We start from the raw sequence: 16,177 nt of genomic DNA, 5'->3' as shown, positions 1-16,177 counted from the left end.
ATGTTACTGTTCTTTGGATATGTGTGAAGGCTTTGTTATGATCATCTGTTTCTGGAGGTGTATTCCTTAAAAACAAAATGCACCAATAACATTTAAACAATCTATTGCAGGCAAATGGTTTGTAAGCACTGGAAAAGATAATCTTCTTAATGCTTGGAGAACACCTTATGGAGCCAGTATATTCCAGGTAATAATCTCCTAGAAGCTATTTTCCACAGACATTACAGTGCAGTAGAGCTGCGAATGGTAGGGTGTGTCAGTAGCCTGAGTTGTTTTCAGGTGGAAATGCAGATAATTACTGTAGTCCTTAAAGAGTTTGTCTGTTATTAGGGAAAGAAATGCTTTTGTCTTTTCTACTATTTCATTAATTCAGGTCTTACAGTAAAGTAGCCCTTTAATCTAAAATTTTTCTTATACCCTTCTTTCTCACCTTCTTCTGCATATTGGTGGAATACAATACCCAAGTCATGTCATTAGGTGAACAGGCACTGAAGCTAAACCAGTGGAAGTCATATTCAACATGTATATTTTTCTTGGATGAGATGTGTTGATGGATTGGACCAGCAGACTCCTGAGCTGAAAACTGAAGCAATACAGGGGGGCCCATTGAAGTGTAACTGGAAGCTGTAGCCTCTCCATAGTCCCTCTGTGGCCAGTTTTAATGGCATTCCTGTGCCACTATAGAAAAGTGGGATTTTTGGTGTGTCTTTCCGTTCTCTTACCTGCAGGCATATCTAGGTTGGGAATATTTTTATTAAATTTAACTGCTAACTGGCTCTAGTTTAAATGACCACTCTGATGTGTACTGATGGCTGCCATGTCTCCACTTTGGGAGACAGTGCAATTTACCTTGACATGAGAAAGGTAGGATCTATAGTAGAGGCTATTCATTTCTAGAATCAATCCCCACAGGCAGCCCAAATCATCCTAACAAGAGCACATCCCCCTTAAAAGTGATTAGCTCTTGTGGTAACAGGCAGAAAATGGTGTGGACATATATTACGGAAAGAAAACACGCTCTGAAACAGCAAGGTGAATGTGGCAATGCATACACTTCATCTTAGAACAGACAGCAAAGCCAGAAGAGACAGAGCTAGTGCAACCTGCTGTATCCTGTGTGCCATCCACTTGTTGTGTATCTGTTCCACCACAGTGTCTTCTCCTACTTGTGTCCTCTGTGATAATTAAATTTCTTTGTGCAAAGCTTTTGTCTTCTTGTGTTGGGGAAGCAGTGAGAGGAGATACAGTTATTTCTGTGGTGTCTCTTTGTTTCATACCTGTGGGTAGCGAGGGCTTTGAAGTGTTTCTCTGTATGAATTTCTTGTTTACAACAGAAGAAATGGGGAGAAGATGGATTTTCATTCATTAATTTTTATGCAAATAGAATGCATAAAATATTAATAAATGCTTATTCCATGTAAAGTTTATAGAAAGGACTAGTTCTGTTTGATTGATCGATAGATTACCTGTAGGTCCATAATATGCACATCCCTTTCTACCACTGCTTTACTTTAAAATAGATATTTCTGTGGAGCAAAAGTTTTTAAAAAAATTTTCCACTATGGTACTGATATTTTTATGACCTTTTCATGTATTCCCTATGTGTAAATTCTTCCAATTAATCTTCAAACTCTTCAGGATTGAAGAACTGGAAAGATATAAGTTTCTTTTTCCTTTTCTTTTTTCTTGTAGTCCAAAGAATCCTCATCTGTGCTTAGCTGTGATATCTCTGTGGATGACAAATACATTGTCACTGGCTCTGGGGACAAGAAAGCTACAGTCTATGAAGTTATTTATTAGAGGCAAATCTGAATGCAGACAGAACTCCTTCTCCTAGCACTTTGCTGTATATTCTTTTTTTTTTTTTCTTTCTAAACTGAAAATTTAAATGCTCATCACAGTTGTAGAATTTATTTTTACCTTCTTAAATTGATATTGATTTATGAATGTTCATTAAGAACTTGTGACACTAAATTGTCAGTTATCTACTTGGAAGAAGATGGAATAAGCATACATAACGGTGACCATGACTTTTGAATTATGTATTATAGCTTTAATGTATTCATTTTGTTTAAAGAAGGCTTTCTAACAATGAACTGACTAAATAAAGCTGTCTGGCCCGGCTTTAGTTTGAAAGATGCATCATATACTTGTGTTTTTGCAGGTTAATAAATTGGGGATCTTGGAGAAGGATGTTCAGGAGATAGTTAAAATTACACTAAATAGACTTGTAGTTTCTATTTAAAAAAATAAACTTTGTTATATTTTTTAGTCCTGTTCTTGGATGAAACCTCTAAGTGTTATTGCAGTATAATTATTTGGTGGGAAGATGCTGTATCTTAACTATTTTAGACAGTCTTGGAAACTTAGGAAACTGCAAACTGTAGCCAGTGATCTACATGCCTGTGATGAATGGCAAATTCAGTTCACATCTAAATTAAATTCCCTTTAAGTAAGAATGTGCTAATTTATATATTTGCAATGTTAATATAGCATCTTGTGTACAGATTTGTTCTCAATGCTTTTCTGTTGATAAACATAAAGCATTTTGGTGTCAAGCTAGGTTTTTTAATATAAACACCTCTCTTTGTTATATTGTAGAGAGTACAATAAGTTGCCTCAAAGAATCACCTTTGTTACTTCTGGAAACTTTTGCAATGTTTCCTTGAAAATGGGGATATGTGTCTTTGGGCAATTTTTCAATTACAAGAGATTATGAAAAATATTTGATATGTTCTTTGGAAACTGCACTGAAATAAGAATGGATGCCTACCAATATACAAACTACAAAAGCAATGACCTCTGAGGTAGGATTTACAAGAATACTCATTCCAATGTACTAAAAAGGAATGGATTCTCATTGGGATAAGGACTTGCTTTGTTCGCCAGCAGTTCAATCCAAGTCTTGATTGGATGTCCCTAAGACGGACGCAGACTGAGCCATTGTGCCAGAGACAACGTGTTATCTTTTTATGTTGTTGTTGTTGCTGTTAAACTATGATCTGTGACTTTCTTTTTTTTTTTTTTTTTTTTTTTTTTTTTGAATGCTTTAAAAAAAAAATCTTTAAGTCTGTGGATCTGCTGATGTACAGTGCCTTTGCTGCTATGGATCAAAATCAAGAGACCCGTGTAGATAAATCTTATTGTATAAGTAGAAAATTACTTAATTTCATACTAGAAATGGATTGATGCTGCAAGTTAAAATGGACTGTTTATTGAAGTTCCAAATGTGGTAGCAAAAAATGGTGTCTTAAGTGCTTAGTGTTTGATGTCATTAACAGTTTCGTAATACTCTACATTGTAGAAAGATTTTGATACTAAACTGTGTCATTGTACATAGTTCTAATGCATTGTATTGACCACCAGTACTTCTATAATGGTAGATTATTGTTTGTGCATTCAGACTTTTAAGTATTAAACATAAGTAACTTCTAAGATGCATTTTTCTTTTTTTTTTTTTCTCCTCCCTCATTGTCATGCTTGTGATAATCTCAGTCACACGTGCAGCCATTCAGTCACGGAACATACCACTACAGATACTTGTGGTTTTGCCACTGAAACACAGTGTAGAGTTTCAACTGAGATAGTGAAACCTATGAATTTACAGTTTCTCATGTTACCTGACTGCACTGACTCTGAACACTTAGAGGCATCAGACTTTGCCTGTCACCTAAGAGTTTGCCTCTTCCCAGTTTTGTGGTTTCCTATCTGACAAATCTGTCCCATACCTTGGGAGAGAGTGAAATTGAGCACCGTTACTGCTCACATGCCCAATGAGTATGGGAAGCTCAGCAGGATTTGGGAGGGGTGTTGCAATGCAGCATCACACCAGGGTTTCCTCATCCAGACCTAAAGTTTGTTCGTGCTCACAGTCTTCTCTCACTGACATTTGGATTTAGCCCAGCTTCCATGAAGTTAATGAACACAAGTTAAAGTGAGCTAAGGCAAATTAATCAATGCACTGCTGGGAGGGGTGAGAGAGGGAGGAGTTATGCTGTCTGTAACAGGAAAAAAAGGAAAAAATCCAGAGGCAAATTTGAATTTTGTTGTTCTATCATCATTTTTTTGTTGTTGTTCTAGCATCATTTCTGAAATTATGCTGTGCATGGTAGACATCCCAAAGCATGCAAGCCTGTCATCATATGCCAGCCTGTGGTGACTGCTGGTACATGAAACCAAGCTTAGAAATATTTTGGGTTTTCTTGAAACGTCAAAACAAGACATAAGTTGACAAAAGTCATTTATTTGTACTCTGAGTGATTAGGTACTTGTTGATGGAGGAAAGTGTAGAAGCAAGTTTCTCTGAGAGCTATCAGTTCCTTACAGTTAACGGTGAAAAGTTTTCCAGGTTTCCCCCAGAAAAATGTAAGGTTTTACTTATACTAAGGTTCTGTGCTACTTAATACAATAGTGCTCCATAAAAGTAAACATGGTACAGATACCTTCTGTTAATATTTACACCTGTCTGAAAAAATAGAATTTACTGGTTATAAACATATTGAAGACACCTTGTCTTTTCAAAGCAATTCAAAAATATAAAAGGCTTGGGTGTACACCGTTTACTAAAAAAAAAAAAGAGAGGATGTAGTATTTTTATGTAGTAGTTCAGGCATGAGATCACTTAAAACATCTAAGATAAAGCATTCTTTTAAAAAGAATAAAACATTGCATACACCTGAATTTGTAAGTTTTGACGACAAAGTAATACACTTCTAAAGCAGCCTACCATATATCTGCTTATTAATGTTTCTATGGATGGCTTATAAACAGTGTAGGAACAAATACTTTAATCCAGGATTACTGCAGTTAAATGTGTAGTCATCCTGATTTTTTCCCCCTTCAGGGTTGAGTGCAAGTGAGAGATGGTACACAGGTACTTTAGGTTTTTCTGTTATGCATACATAGGGTCACCTTCCTTTTTCATTCATTAGTTTTGTTTGCAACTGCACAGCAATTTTTTGTAAAGTGTTTTGATGCAGATGTGTTTCATACCACAAACTTCTGACAAACACGCTCCAAAGGTATAACCATCTCTTTCTCTGTATTCTTCCCTTCTCAAATCTTATTTAATATGGTGTTTAATTAAGAAAGGTATTTCTTTTTAATTTTTATATCTTTTCTGACTGGCCAGTATAGGTACACTTAAAGGGAACACTTCCTATCAAACTAGTGTTTTCTAAAGATATGCAGTTTTCTATTATATTTCTCTGTTTTTAGCCAAAAGTGATTTTCTCTCCTATTTTGTAAGTTGCTCCATTACATTAAAAAAAAAAAAATTACTTTACCAGCCATGATTTTCATGTATGAGGGATTTTAAATCTGTACTGGAATAGTTCAAATTAGATTTTGTGTATTGCATTGAATTCTGGCACCTGAAGCAACATATAAAATTCCTTCTTCCTGAAACGTTGATAGGTGTGTGGGAGAAGCAGGAAGGTAGTTTTGCAGGTCTACATATGCCTGGACAATATTCTACAAAAATATGCTAGGTTCTTGGCACAATTAAATGCTTCTCCTGTTACTACCTTATTTATTTCTGATGATTCCAACTGAAATCCTGATATAACAAGCTTCTCAAGGATTTGTGTTGTGAAAGAAAATTTAAATTAAAATATAAAATAAAATAGAAAAAAAAATTTAAAATACAGTTTAAGTGCAGGAGTCAAGAAATTTAAAGCAGAACTTAGTCTGCTCTTTCTGATTTATGATGAATATACTACATCTTTGTGGCACCAAATTAACACTGCATACAGCAATACAAGAACACTTTAGAACATCAAGTATGGCTACTGAGTAGAATGCTACTTCGAATTTTTCAAAGCAAATGCACTCGGAACAGCTCATCCAAAGAGCTGCTCTCACATGGTATGTAGTTTCCTTCAGTACTGGAGAGCTTTTCTGATGCTAACATTGCGCAGTGACCACAGTGGTGTTGAAGAGGGTTTAGCAGTTTGTGCTTGATGTGCAGCCAGCCAGTTCTGCCATATATTTACATGAGAATCCCCTTCCCAGACATAGCAGGAGATGAATCCTGGAGTGGTGTGCTGTAGAAGATCATCTCTGACAAGGTCTTAAATAATGCACCTGCTTTTGAACCAAGAGTTACAGAACATAGCCCTTGAGATTTCATGTTTCTTCCAGTATTTGGACTACAGCGTTTCCACTGCACAGCAAGAAATTTTTATGTCAGAACCAATAAATGTTCTTACTCTTAGCAAATGATTTTCTGTCCCAGTTACAAGGAAACAGTATTATAGTGTCTTTTTTTATTATTAAAAATGGTGTAGTCTGACATTTACAACATGTCCATAAACCTGCCATGGAGTGCAAAGAAGCTCTTCTGTGGGGTCACTTTGACTCACGTGGTTATGTTCTAAAACATTTCAGAAATGAATCTTTCCTTCTTTTGGGAGAGATTAACCTGTGATGTCATATGCACAGTGTACAAATTTAGGGGAAGGACTGTCTAGTGGTTACTTCTGCCTCTGTGGTTTGGATTTAGCTGATTACCCCAGAATGCTAAAATGCATCTGAAAGGTAAAATCAGTAAGTACAAATATTTAAGGATTTAAAAAACAATTCTGCTGTTCTACAGTAATTATATTGACCCAAAATGTCTTTTAAAGTCATATCAAGGTAAGCATCTGTATTACACTTTCTTTTCATATTCAAATAAAAGAAGGGGTGGAGGAATTTTAATCTAATCTTTACCTTTCAATCAAATCTGTCTTTAAAAGATACTCCAATGCGAGTGCTTCAAGAAGTAATTTTCTTGGGCTATTGTCATTATACTTGAAGAATTTTATAACAAATGTGCTGTAGCACAATCTACAGTAATGCCATAAATGAAATAAGTGATACAGCTGCTATTAAAAGTTAGGGTTTAGAGAATGCTATTAACACTGGGGGAAAACAGTTTGATTTGGTGGTCAAAGATGTTACCTCATTTCCTGAGCAAAAGCAATATGGAATTTTAGCTGCATGTTTTAATCCACTGTCTATCCAATATGGCTTAGGGGTTCATCTTCAAGGGGTTTCAGCAATTGTTTTGATTTTTTTTTTTTACTTTAATTTAGGACATTTTTGATGAAAAAAATGGTAATTAAGGACAACTCTGGTCCCAGGACCATGGGAAAGAGGTGGAATGTGGAATGGGTTACTCTGCTTCTGATTCCAGCCTGTGCTCTGTGCTGCCTGACACCTACCGAAATGATTTGCATAAGCCCAGTGTAAAATGTTTTTATGTTCTTCACTAAAGGCATTATCTAAAGGCTAGCTATCCATTATTTTGAAAAATTTGTCACATCTGTATTGAAATATAGGGAGGCATTTTCTGTTGGGAAAACAACAAGGAGAATCTCTGGGGAATCAAGCATTTCAACTCTATCAAGCACTGTAAATGTGCAAATGAGGTAGTCACACTGCTGTGTTATAAACTGTCAGTCTTCTGCTAAAGTGGGAAGAAAAAATATATGATACAAAGATAATAGACTGTCTTGTGTTTCAGCATTGCTTTAATGTATTAGGTATGAAGTCTGATTTGCACTCATTTTAGAATAAATAAAATGATACCTAATACTTGTGGTATTAATGTGGTTTTAATACTTGTGGTTATAATGATGGTGCGTCTGGCCACCTAACAAAAAAATAGCAGCTGAAAGAATGAGGATAGTTACCAGGCTTTCTCATCTCCAACGCATGAAGAAATATTATATATTAAAAAAAAAAAAATCTGCTCATTTTACAACCTCGTATGAGCAGCGATGTTAATATTTCAATGAAGATATTTTTTCTAAAGAAATGTTAATGTCGTCCTCCCATTTACCTATGCACACGTCTTGGCCTGAATAAAAAAATTCCCACCTCCATTGCAAATTTGCTTTTTTTCATCCAAGCTTTTAGAGATAATTAGAATAGCTTCTCTATGTCATATCAGTTTTAGGGTTTTCTTGCAGTTTGTGTGTGACTCCAATGATATTTTCTCACTTTTTCCTCCTGCGCTGAGAGCCTTCCTGAAGCTGGTGTTCAGTGCTCCAAAGATTCTCTTGCTTGTGGCTTGGTCTTTCTCTCAGGGGTTGCTCAGTGAATTCGGGAATGGGAAGCATTCACAGGATTTTGCTGGATGTAACAACTGCTGTGACGGCTGTTACAGACTCACTTATGTAACCTCCTTTCTCTGAGCAGTCTTAAATAAAGAGATGCAGTAGGAGCAGTCCTCTGTGCAGCTGACCCTTCTGCTTTACCAAGCTTCACAGGTGCTCATCATCTGGAAATGACAGAGGAGGAGAAGCAGCTAGGAGTTCTAGGTAGGCTCTATGTGCCAGTGGGCGACAGCCATGAAAAAGACAAATGTGATAAAGGATGTGTCTTGAGAGGCATTTGCTGCAGAAATAGGGAAGTATTGCTGCCATTATACAAGGTACTGGTGAGACCTTGCCTAGAATAGTGAGTACAAACCTGGTCACTCGTGTTCAAAAATCTTAATTGAAAATGGAACTGATAGGGAAAAGAGTATACCTTACCAGGCAGACTGGAAAAACAAGAGGATGGAAAATGTGTCATGTAAGGAAAGCCTATGTCCTTTTAATCTTTCAGGCTGGCAGACCAAGAACAGATACAAATGGCATCTAAAAATACTTCAAATGTCTGTTCATCAAGGGTGATGGTATTACAGCTGAAAGACAAATCTAGCACAAAAAAAAAAACAAGTGAAGGAAACTGTAACCTGGAATTAAAGAGGGTCTGTTAAGAGTGGGCTACCCTGCAATGGCTTTCCAGTACGGAGATGGCCAGGAAAAAGCAGTCTGCTTTTAAAACAGAGAATGATTCATTTATGAAGATATGATTACAGGATATTGGCATCCATAGTTCATGGGTCTTTCCCAGTCCTTCTTACACACTTGATCTGCATATAAAAAGAATGTATTATCATAATTGAATGAAGGGGTGTTTATTTTGGAAAGAAGTTTGGTGGGTGAAGAGAATGGGAGAGAAGGGCTGTCAAACATCCCTGGGGGAGACAGGTACACTCTCTAATGTTACACTGTATACCATGAGCAGTCCTTTGGTCAAAGGCCCCAGAAATTATTCTGGGAATGTTTCTGGGGTCTTTGATGGCCTATGACCCCCTCCTAAGACATGACCACTGCCTCTGCCTCATAGTTGAGCCAGTTGTGCCCCTCAGAAGGGATGAATACCCTCAGGCCTGTGTGTGAATGTGAATGACCCTACACCTTGGGGTTTTTTACACCTGAGCCAATAGTGTAAAGAAAGAAATTAATATGATAAAAAAGTATTATCAAACCTTGCAGGATCTGCTTGTTACTGACTTTCTTCCCTATCTGGCTCAAAACTCAGCTTATTAAACAGAGGTCAGTTTGTCCTGCTCATCCTCTGGTGGTGGGTGTGCACCTCTCTGCACTGGGGCTGTTTTGTTTCCAGAGATTTCCAGAGATTTCACCACCACACACCCAAAAACTCCTTCTCACCTTCAGCTGAAGATGCAAATGTGGCCTCAACAGAGCACCTGCTGCTTTTGCAAATGGCTGTTTTTTTGAGTCATTAACATTTCAGTCTCAGGCCAGGCTGGATGGAGCAGCTCTAGGGGAAGGTATCTAGGGAAAGGTATCCAGGGAAAGGGGTTTGAACTGGATGATCTTCAAGATTTGTTCCAAATCAAAGCATTCTATGATTTTATGAGTCAATGACTCAGTCTCAATTAATCTTTCAGAAAATAATCTTGTCTTTTATAGTGCTTCTTGACAATCTTTTTTCTATTAAAAATCACGAAAAATGTGTGATGTAGGCTTTTCATCTTCTTAGGACAGTACTTCATTGTGTTCAAAGTCTCCTAGCAGATTGGCAATTTCTGGTTTTCCCGTACTTGCAGCTCAGCAAAAAGTAGAAATCCTTCATTATCGCTTTTTCTTTCTGTGGCATAATTGAACAACAAAGTATAAGACAGTTAATTTCCTTAAGAATGTTACTGATTTTTTTCAAAAGATACAGGTTTGAAGCTTAAGGAAAATATTTAATATTTCTGCCTTTTACCCGGTATCTCTGCTTGGTGATTGGTGCTGTGGCAAGATATTTCTTATTGGAAATTATTTTCTTATTGGGGAAAAAAAAAGTGTTTGTGTTCCAGATTAGCTGTTTGACCTGCTCAGTCCCAGTGTGTATGCTTCATAGTCCTATTTACTAGCCTCACTGGATGAATCTTTGTTTTTCTGTTATTGGTCTTTTGCTTCATTTTGCACCACTTCTTTGATTAATGGAAGGTTTTGTGTCCAAAGGAGAGTATCAAAGAGGGTGATAGGGCATGACTTAGGAGGAGTAGCTGAGGATCCTAGAAGAAGGAATCACCTCAATGCTCTCACAACTTCTCCTGCTTGGGAAGTAGAGTTGTAGGGACTGATCTCCCTGTTGTTTGATGACAGGATGCAAGGGAATGGCTTAAATTTAATCAAGAGAAGTTCAGACTGGATATTAGGAAACAGTTTTTCACTGGAAGAGTGGTTGAGCACTGAGAGCAAGTTCCCCAGGGAAGTTGCCATGGCCCCAATCCTGTGAGTTTGCATGAAGTTTTTGGACAACACTCTTAGATACAAGGTTTAAGAGTCAAGAGTTGAACTTGAAAAAGTCAAATAAAAAAAGAAAGCCTCCAAGCAGCCCAAAATTTCATCAAAAATATGTTCTTTCATGGAAAATCTAAGATAATTGATACTAATTAACTTTTCAAATTGAGATTTACATTTCAGATTTCTTTTTTATCTGGAAGCTCTCTCATGACTCAGAACTCTGATTCTGCTAAAATTATGAGCTCCCTTTCTTTATGGCAACACCCTAGGCATAGCTACAGGTGAAGTGGGCAGCTCATGTTCAGTCCGCTGCTCTTCTGGACTCAGAGCAAATGTTTGTGTGTTGGCTGTTGCCAACATTGCTGGCTATTCACCCTAGCCATTGGATACACAGCTGTATGTCTGTGTGTCCTATCTTGTTTCCTTGGTTGCAGCTTATTTGGATACAGGATTGCCTTCTTTTCTGTGTATACAGTGACTGACCCTCTCTGAGATCTTCGTGCTCTTCTGGAACACAAATCAAGTTGTGTCCTTGCTGCTGGTTCTAGAAATATAGACTGAACTGTGGGCCCAAAGGTTCCTCTGAACAAATTGACAATCTTTAATCTGTTTTACAGTTAATATTTTTAATAAACATCAATTCATTGTAAGTCTGGGATTCTTTTTTGTTGTCTTTGGGGTTAGGATATATAATATCAACTCCTAAAATCCTATTCTGACCAAGCTAGAAGATTTTAAGGGCCTGTTTGGTGTTGTTTTGTGTTACATTATGTATGCCTGCAACACTGACTTCATTTTGAGTATTGGATATTAGACTCAGATGTGAATCATATTTCTTCTTTTCTATAATGAGTAGAAGATCTGTTTTTCCACAGTGGCTCCTAGTCCAATATTTTGATCATGTATTCCATTGATATCTATGGAAATTATTGTATGATGCTGCTCTAGCTTAGCTTTTATTAGTTGTTAAAACATAGTTGATAAGCAAGCTTCTCTGGGAGACATTTTGTTATCTGTGGATTAGAAGTGGGAATGTAACTGGAATGTTTTACTTAGGGATTCATTTATAACCTATTTAATATTTATTCCGTGAAAGATTACATAGAGGACAGAAACAAATTTTTAGCATGCTGCTTCAGGAAATTTGAGATCAAAACACAGTACAGTGTGAAAACCTGACACATCTGTAGACATTCCAAAACCCAGAATGCTTGCATGTTGTGTCTCATTATGTGGAATGATGTATAAAATGAGATACCTCCTGAGGGATATCGTAATGACTGCCAGTTGGTGTTTGCTGAGCACAGTGATGTTGCTCTTGGACACATGAGTCCCTCACGAGGACTTTGTGTTGTGGCAGGGGGATTTGTAGTATTTTCCCAGACAGACCAGAATTTTAAAATAGTTAGCTTACTCTGAGCCTCTAAACATCTTGCTAATGAATAGATCATCACAACTGAAGTCTCATTTCTCCTTTTTTGAACCCAGATTTTGGATGGGTGAACTTTGACAAAAGACTGCATTGCAGTTGAAAGCCTTCTCCAGACATTGTTATGAAAATACAGGACACAGAGGAAGTGTGTAACTGTCTCTCTCTCTTGAGTGCATCCTTGCTCATCAATTATAGCAATAGGTGGTAGTAGTTATGGAAGGCTGGTTGTTTAATATATGGCATTCTGTGTATTTTCTGTTCTGTAAGTTATGATAAATGTGGCACTTTATGTGAGTGGAGATTGTTGAAGGTATTTGATAAGATGCTTCCATTACTATACACCAGTATCTTTGCATTTTTATTTCAAGACCTACTTTATATGAGACTGATAAAAATATATTTGCTTTTATTACAGACATTGTTTATACAAGGATTTGAGACAAAAATGGTGTCATTAGGGTAAATACTGTGCAAAAACTAAAGGAAAACATGGACATTTGCTAGAAACAGTGTTTTTTCAAGGTCCCCTGTTACTAAAGAGTTTTAAATAGCCTTTTAGAAAAACCTAAGATTGTTTACATAAAAGCATTTCAAACTCTTCCTCTGTTATAAATAATGTGTGGTGACTGTATGTTAATGTTTGCAGTAAATCTCTTTATCATGGTAAAATAAAAGAAATATTTATCAGTTTTTAAAAATGTATTCAGCTCTCAGTAGATAAAAGATTATTCCTCTGAAAAGAACTATATTTCTTGCAGTTGTTAAACCACTATGAGCTGTATAAAAGTGCTTAGCCTGTTTAAGTATTTCACCTATCCAGTGGTCCTCTTGGTTGCATGCAGGTAAACTACAAGAGAATGGTATGCATAAGCCAAATATTTGATCTTAAGCAAAAAAAAGGGCTATCAGTTTCACTTTGAGGTACAGGTCCCATTTTTTGTTACATTTTTCTGATGGTTTTTTTATGACAATTTTTTTTTTTTTAATAATTGCAGCATCACTAGGTCCTAGGACATTACCATTCAAGCAATTACGGTAAAATATTTTCTTCTATATAAGCATCTTTAAATTTTGATAGACATCAAATTTGGGACTCAAGCTGGTACAAGAATATATATGGGTAGCTTAGTCATTAGCTTGAGCATGTGTCCAACAGCCAAAGATCTCATGTGCCTTTGTTCTGAGAAGAAGCAACAAACCCCTGAAAATTGTCATATCTTTTTAAAGATGCAATAAATTTTAACCTGCCTCTCTCTTTGCTGCAGGGAACATTATTTTTGCAATCTACTTCTGGGAATGGTACTTCCTCCTGGAAAGGAATGTTTTTGTTCCACTTTGCTTTTCTTAATTTTCCACAGGGCATCAGTTTTACTGAATAAATCACACAGCAGTGTAGCCAGATACCTGTAAAACAGGATGCTGAGCATAACTGTGAAGGTCTGCCCAAGGAACTGGTACGCCCTCTGTGTAGCCTGCCAGAGTCCTAAAAATGCACTGTCATTTTACAGAATCACAGAATAAGCTGAGTTGGAAGGGACCCATAAAAATCATGGAGCCCGGCTCTTGGCCCTGCACAACACCATCCACAAGAGTCACACCATGTACCTGGGATTTATCCCAAGCAGAACATTTACACTGCTCAATACCAAAACGGGGTTGAAATTTGTTCTTGCTGCTTTTCATTGCTGTAAGATCAGTGCTTCCCTAGTGACTGGTGATGTACTTATAAGTACTTGGCCTTTCTCTCAGTTTCCAAAAAATCTGATATTTAATACTAAAGTAATGGACACTATAACTGTTCTCTACAAAACACTTTTGAAATAAAAAATGAGCTAGATCTCTCAAGTTGGATTCTTTTACATAACATATAAAAGGTGTCTACATATAACAATTCAGTAGATGCGTTCATTCATTATGATATAATTCATTTGATATCCCATTGTGATGTACAATTCTATTTAATGTCTTCACTTGCTCAACTGAAGCACAAAAGCAGCAGAGGTGTAATGCAACCATTCAGAGTAATAAGGGATGATATACTTTTCTTGAAGGGACAGTCCTTTGATTTTCATCTAATATCACTGGGGAAAATTACCTTTTACTTCTATGTATATTTGCTTTGGGAGAAGACCTCATGTTTAGAGCTAAGAGTACGGTATACAGTTGGGCTTTTTAATTGCACCTTTTAAAAACTTTGTTTATATGTCTTTGCAACTAGTACCTCAGGTAGGAAAATGCTTTTGAAAAGTGCCTTCTTTGAATTCCAGTGTGAACCATTAAAAAACCCAAAGTAAACATAATAAATACATAGCCCAACATGTTTTAATCTTCCCAGAAGAAGAAATGGTAGAAAGCAGCTTTGGTAAAAAAAAAAAAAAAAAAATCCAAACTAAACAAAAAAAAACTAACTAAACAAAATAAACACATAGCCCAATATGTTTTAATCTTCCCAGAAGAAAAAAGTGGTAGAAAGCTGACTATCAGGTTTGGTTTGTTTAGAAACAGGGCAAATGTGATTTACTGCTCCTGTGGGAAAGTTGATAATAAAAAATGTTTTTTCTCTTATAAATATGTTGCTGAAATGAGTACTGAAAAATATAAGCTATACATTATGCAAATATGCATCTGGATACCCAAAGGTGCAAACTGGAAGATAATACCCGTATGCAAATATTTAGGTCTGCACTCTCCAGAAGTAGGTGAAAAGGATAGATTTGTAATTTTAAAAGTAATTGTTATTATAATTGAGCAATTTGTAAGACAACAAACAATCTTAAAGATAGTTCAGTGGGTATTACAGCTTGCCATGAAGTACCTGAAATACAGACCACAGAGGGACACTCACTAGAGATGGAGCTCTTTCTTTAAGCAAAACAAGAATGGAATAGGAATATGCTGTTTATCAGCTCTTCTTTTTCTAAGGTCCAAAAAAAACTGCCAGATGGATGTGGATTTGAAATTGCATTCTTTTGTTAAACATTAATTTTTTAAAATAAATAATTACAGATGAATGTAAGTGAATGAAGGACTCATTCCATTGTTTCTTCCTGCAGTATTATAAACAGACATTTTTAGTGGGATATTTTAATGTTGAGGGTTTTTTGGGGTTATGGAAGCAGAGGAAGAAAAAGGGAAACATGAACAACTCTACCAGATTTTGCAGATTTGTTCTTTTCTTCAACAGAAGGTTGATAAATGCCACTTATCTGATTTTGTTCCCTGAAAATTCCTGCCAAAAGCCTTAAAGAGAGTAATTTGATATTTTTCTCAGTGTTCCAACATCTACTTATTGATTATAATACAGTGTTTTGTGCATTTACTGGGGAACTTAACTTGAAATACTTTTAGTTCAAATCAAGTAACTCACAGAAACAGCAGATTAAGAGCTAAGCCGTGCAAAACCACAGTTGTTGTACAAGTGTATAGAACTTAAGAGAATTGAATTTGGCTGCTACTACACTTATTAACAAATTGTATTTTGTAAAATGTATTGTCTTTTCTGTGTATTGACACAACAAAGACCTAGTGATCTCTTGTACTGTGTGATTAGATGAGCATGAGGGGTCATACTGAGAAGTCTTTCCAAAAGATGGAGATATGCTTAAGAAATCATACTGGAATCCTGGTAACCTGGTAATCCTCTCTTCTCAAAACCTCAAGAGTTATGAGTGTGTGATTCTCACCAGCACTGGGTCTCTGTACCAAGCAGTGGATTATGTGTCGTGGCAGTAATCTGCCCATTTTAAGAGTAATAAAAATGAACAAAATGTATTTTCTACCTCAATTTGCTTTTAATCACCAGCAAAAAATCTTTTACCCAGCTCAACTGCTACTGTCTCACATTTTTTTCTCCATTAAAAAAAAAATTAAAAACTGAAGTCTGTTTCTTAATGTAGTTGCGAAAATCTCTCCCAGTATTCCTGCCTGTAGAGACTTTTAGAGAAAATGCAATATGAGAGCAGAAAGAGGCATTCCACCAAGAAGATGGACTGGGTGAGTCAGTATTTAAACCTCATGCCATTTGCTGCTGATTTCAAGGAGACCTTTAATTGTAGGGAGGTATTGGAGAAGGAGGATCATCTTGCAGCACTTTCAAGGTTCAAACGCTGCTGCTGACAGGTGTGCAAAATTTAGAGCAATGTATTACTGCATTTCATCCCTAATTTAG

General features: G+C 36.4%; 1 protein-coding gene across 3 annotated transcripts in view; it reads left to right on the top strand.

Annotated features, from left to right (window-relative positions):
• LOC128781969 (transducin-like enhancer protein 4) overlaps positions 1-3,435 on the top strand; it is a 94,068-nt gene extending 90,633 nt beyond the window's left edge. For all 3 annotated transcript variants that reach the window (XM_053932011.1, XM_053932012.1, XM_053932010.1), the window contains exons 19-20: positions 111-187; positions 1,693-3,435. In XM_053932011.1, coding sequence (XP_053787986.1) covers positions 111-187; positions 1,693-1,800 — 185 coding nt within the window. In that variant the 3' untranslated portion in view covers positions 1,801-3,435. The remainder of the gene's footprint in view (positions 1-110; positions 188-1,692) is intronic.
• The last annotated feature ends 12,742 nt before the right edge of the window (positions 3,436-16,177 follow it).

The sequence above is a fragment of the Vidua chalybeata genome, chromosome Z, assembly GCF_026979565.1.
Source record: "Vidua chalybeata isolate OUT-0048 chromosome Z, bVidCha1 merged haplotype, whole genome shotgun sequence".
Lineage (NCBI taxonomy): Eukaryota > Metazoa > Chordata > Aves > Passeriformes > Viduidae > Vidua > Vidua chalybeata.
The sequence above is the reverse complement of the archived record's forward strand: the minus strand, read 5'-3'. Positions and strand labels throughout refer to the sequence as shown.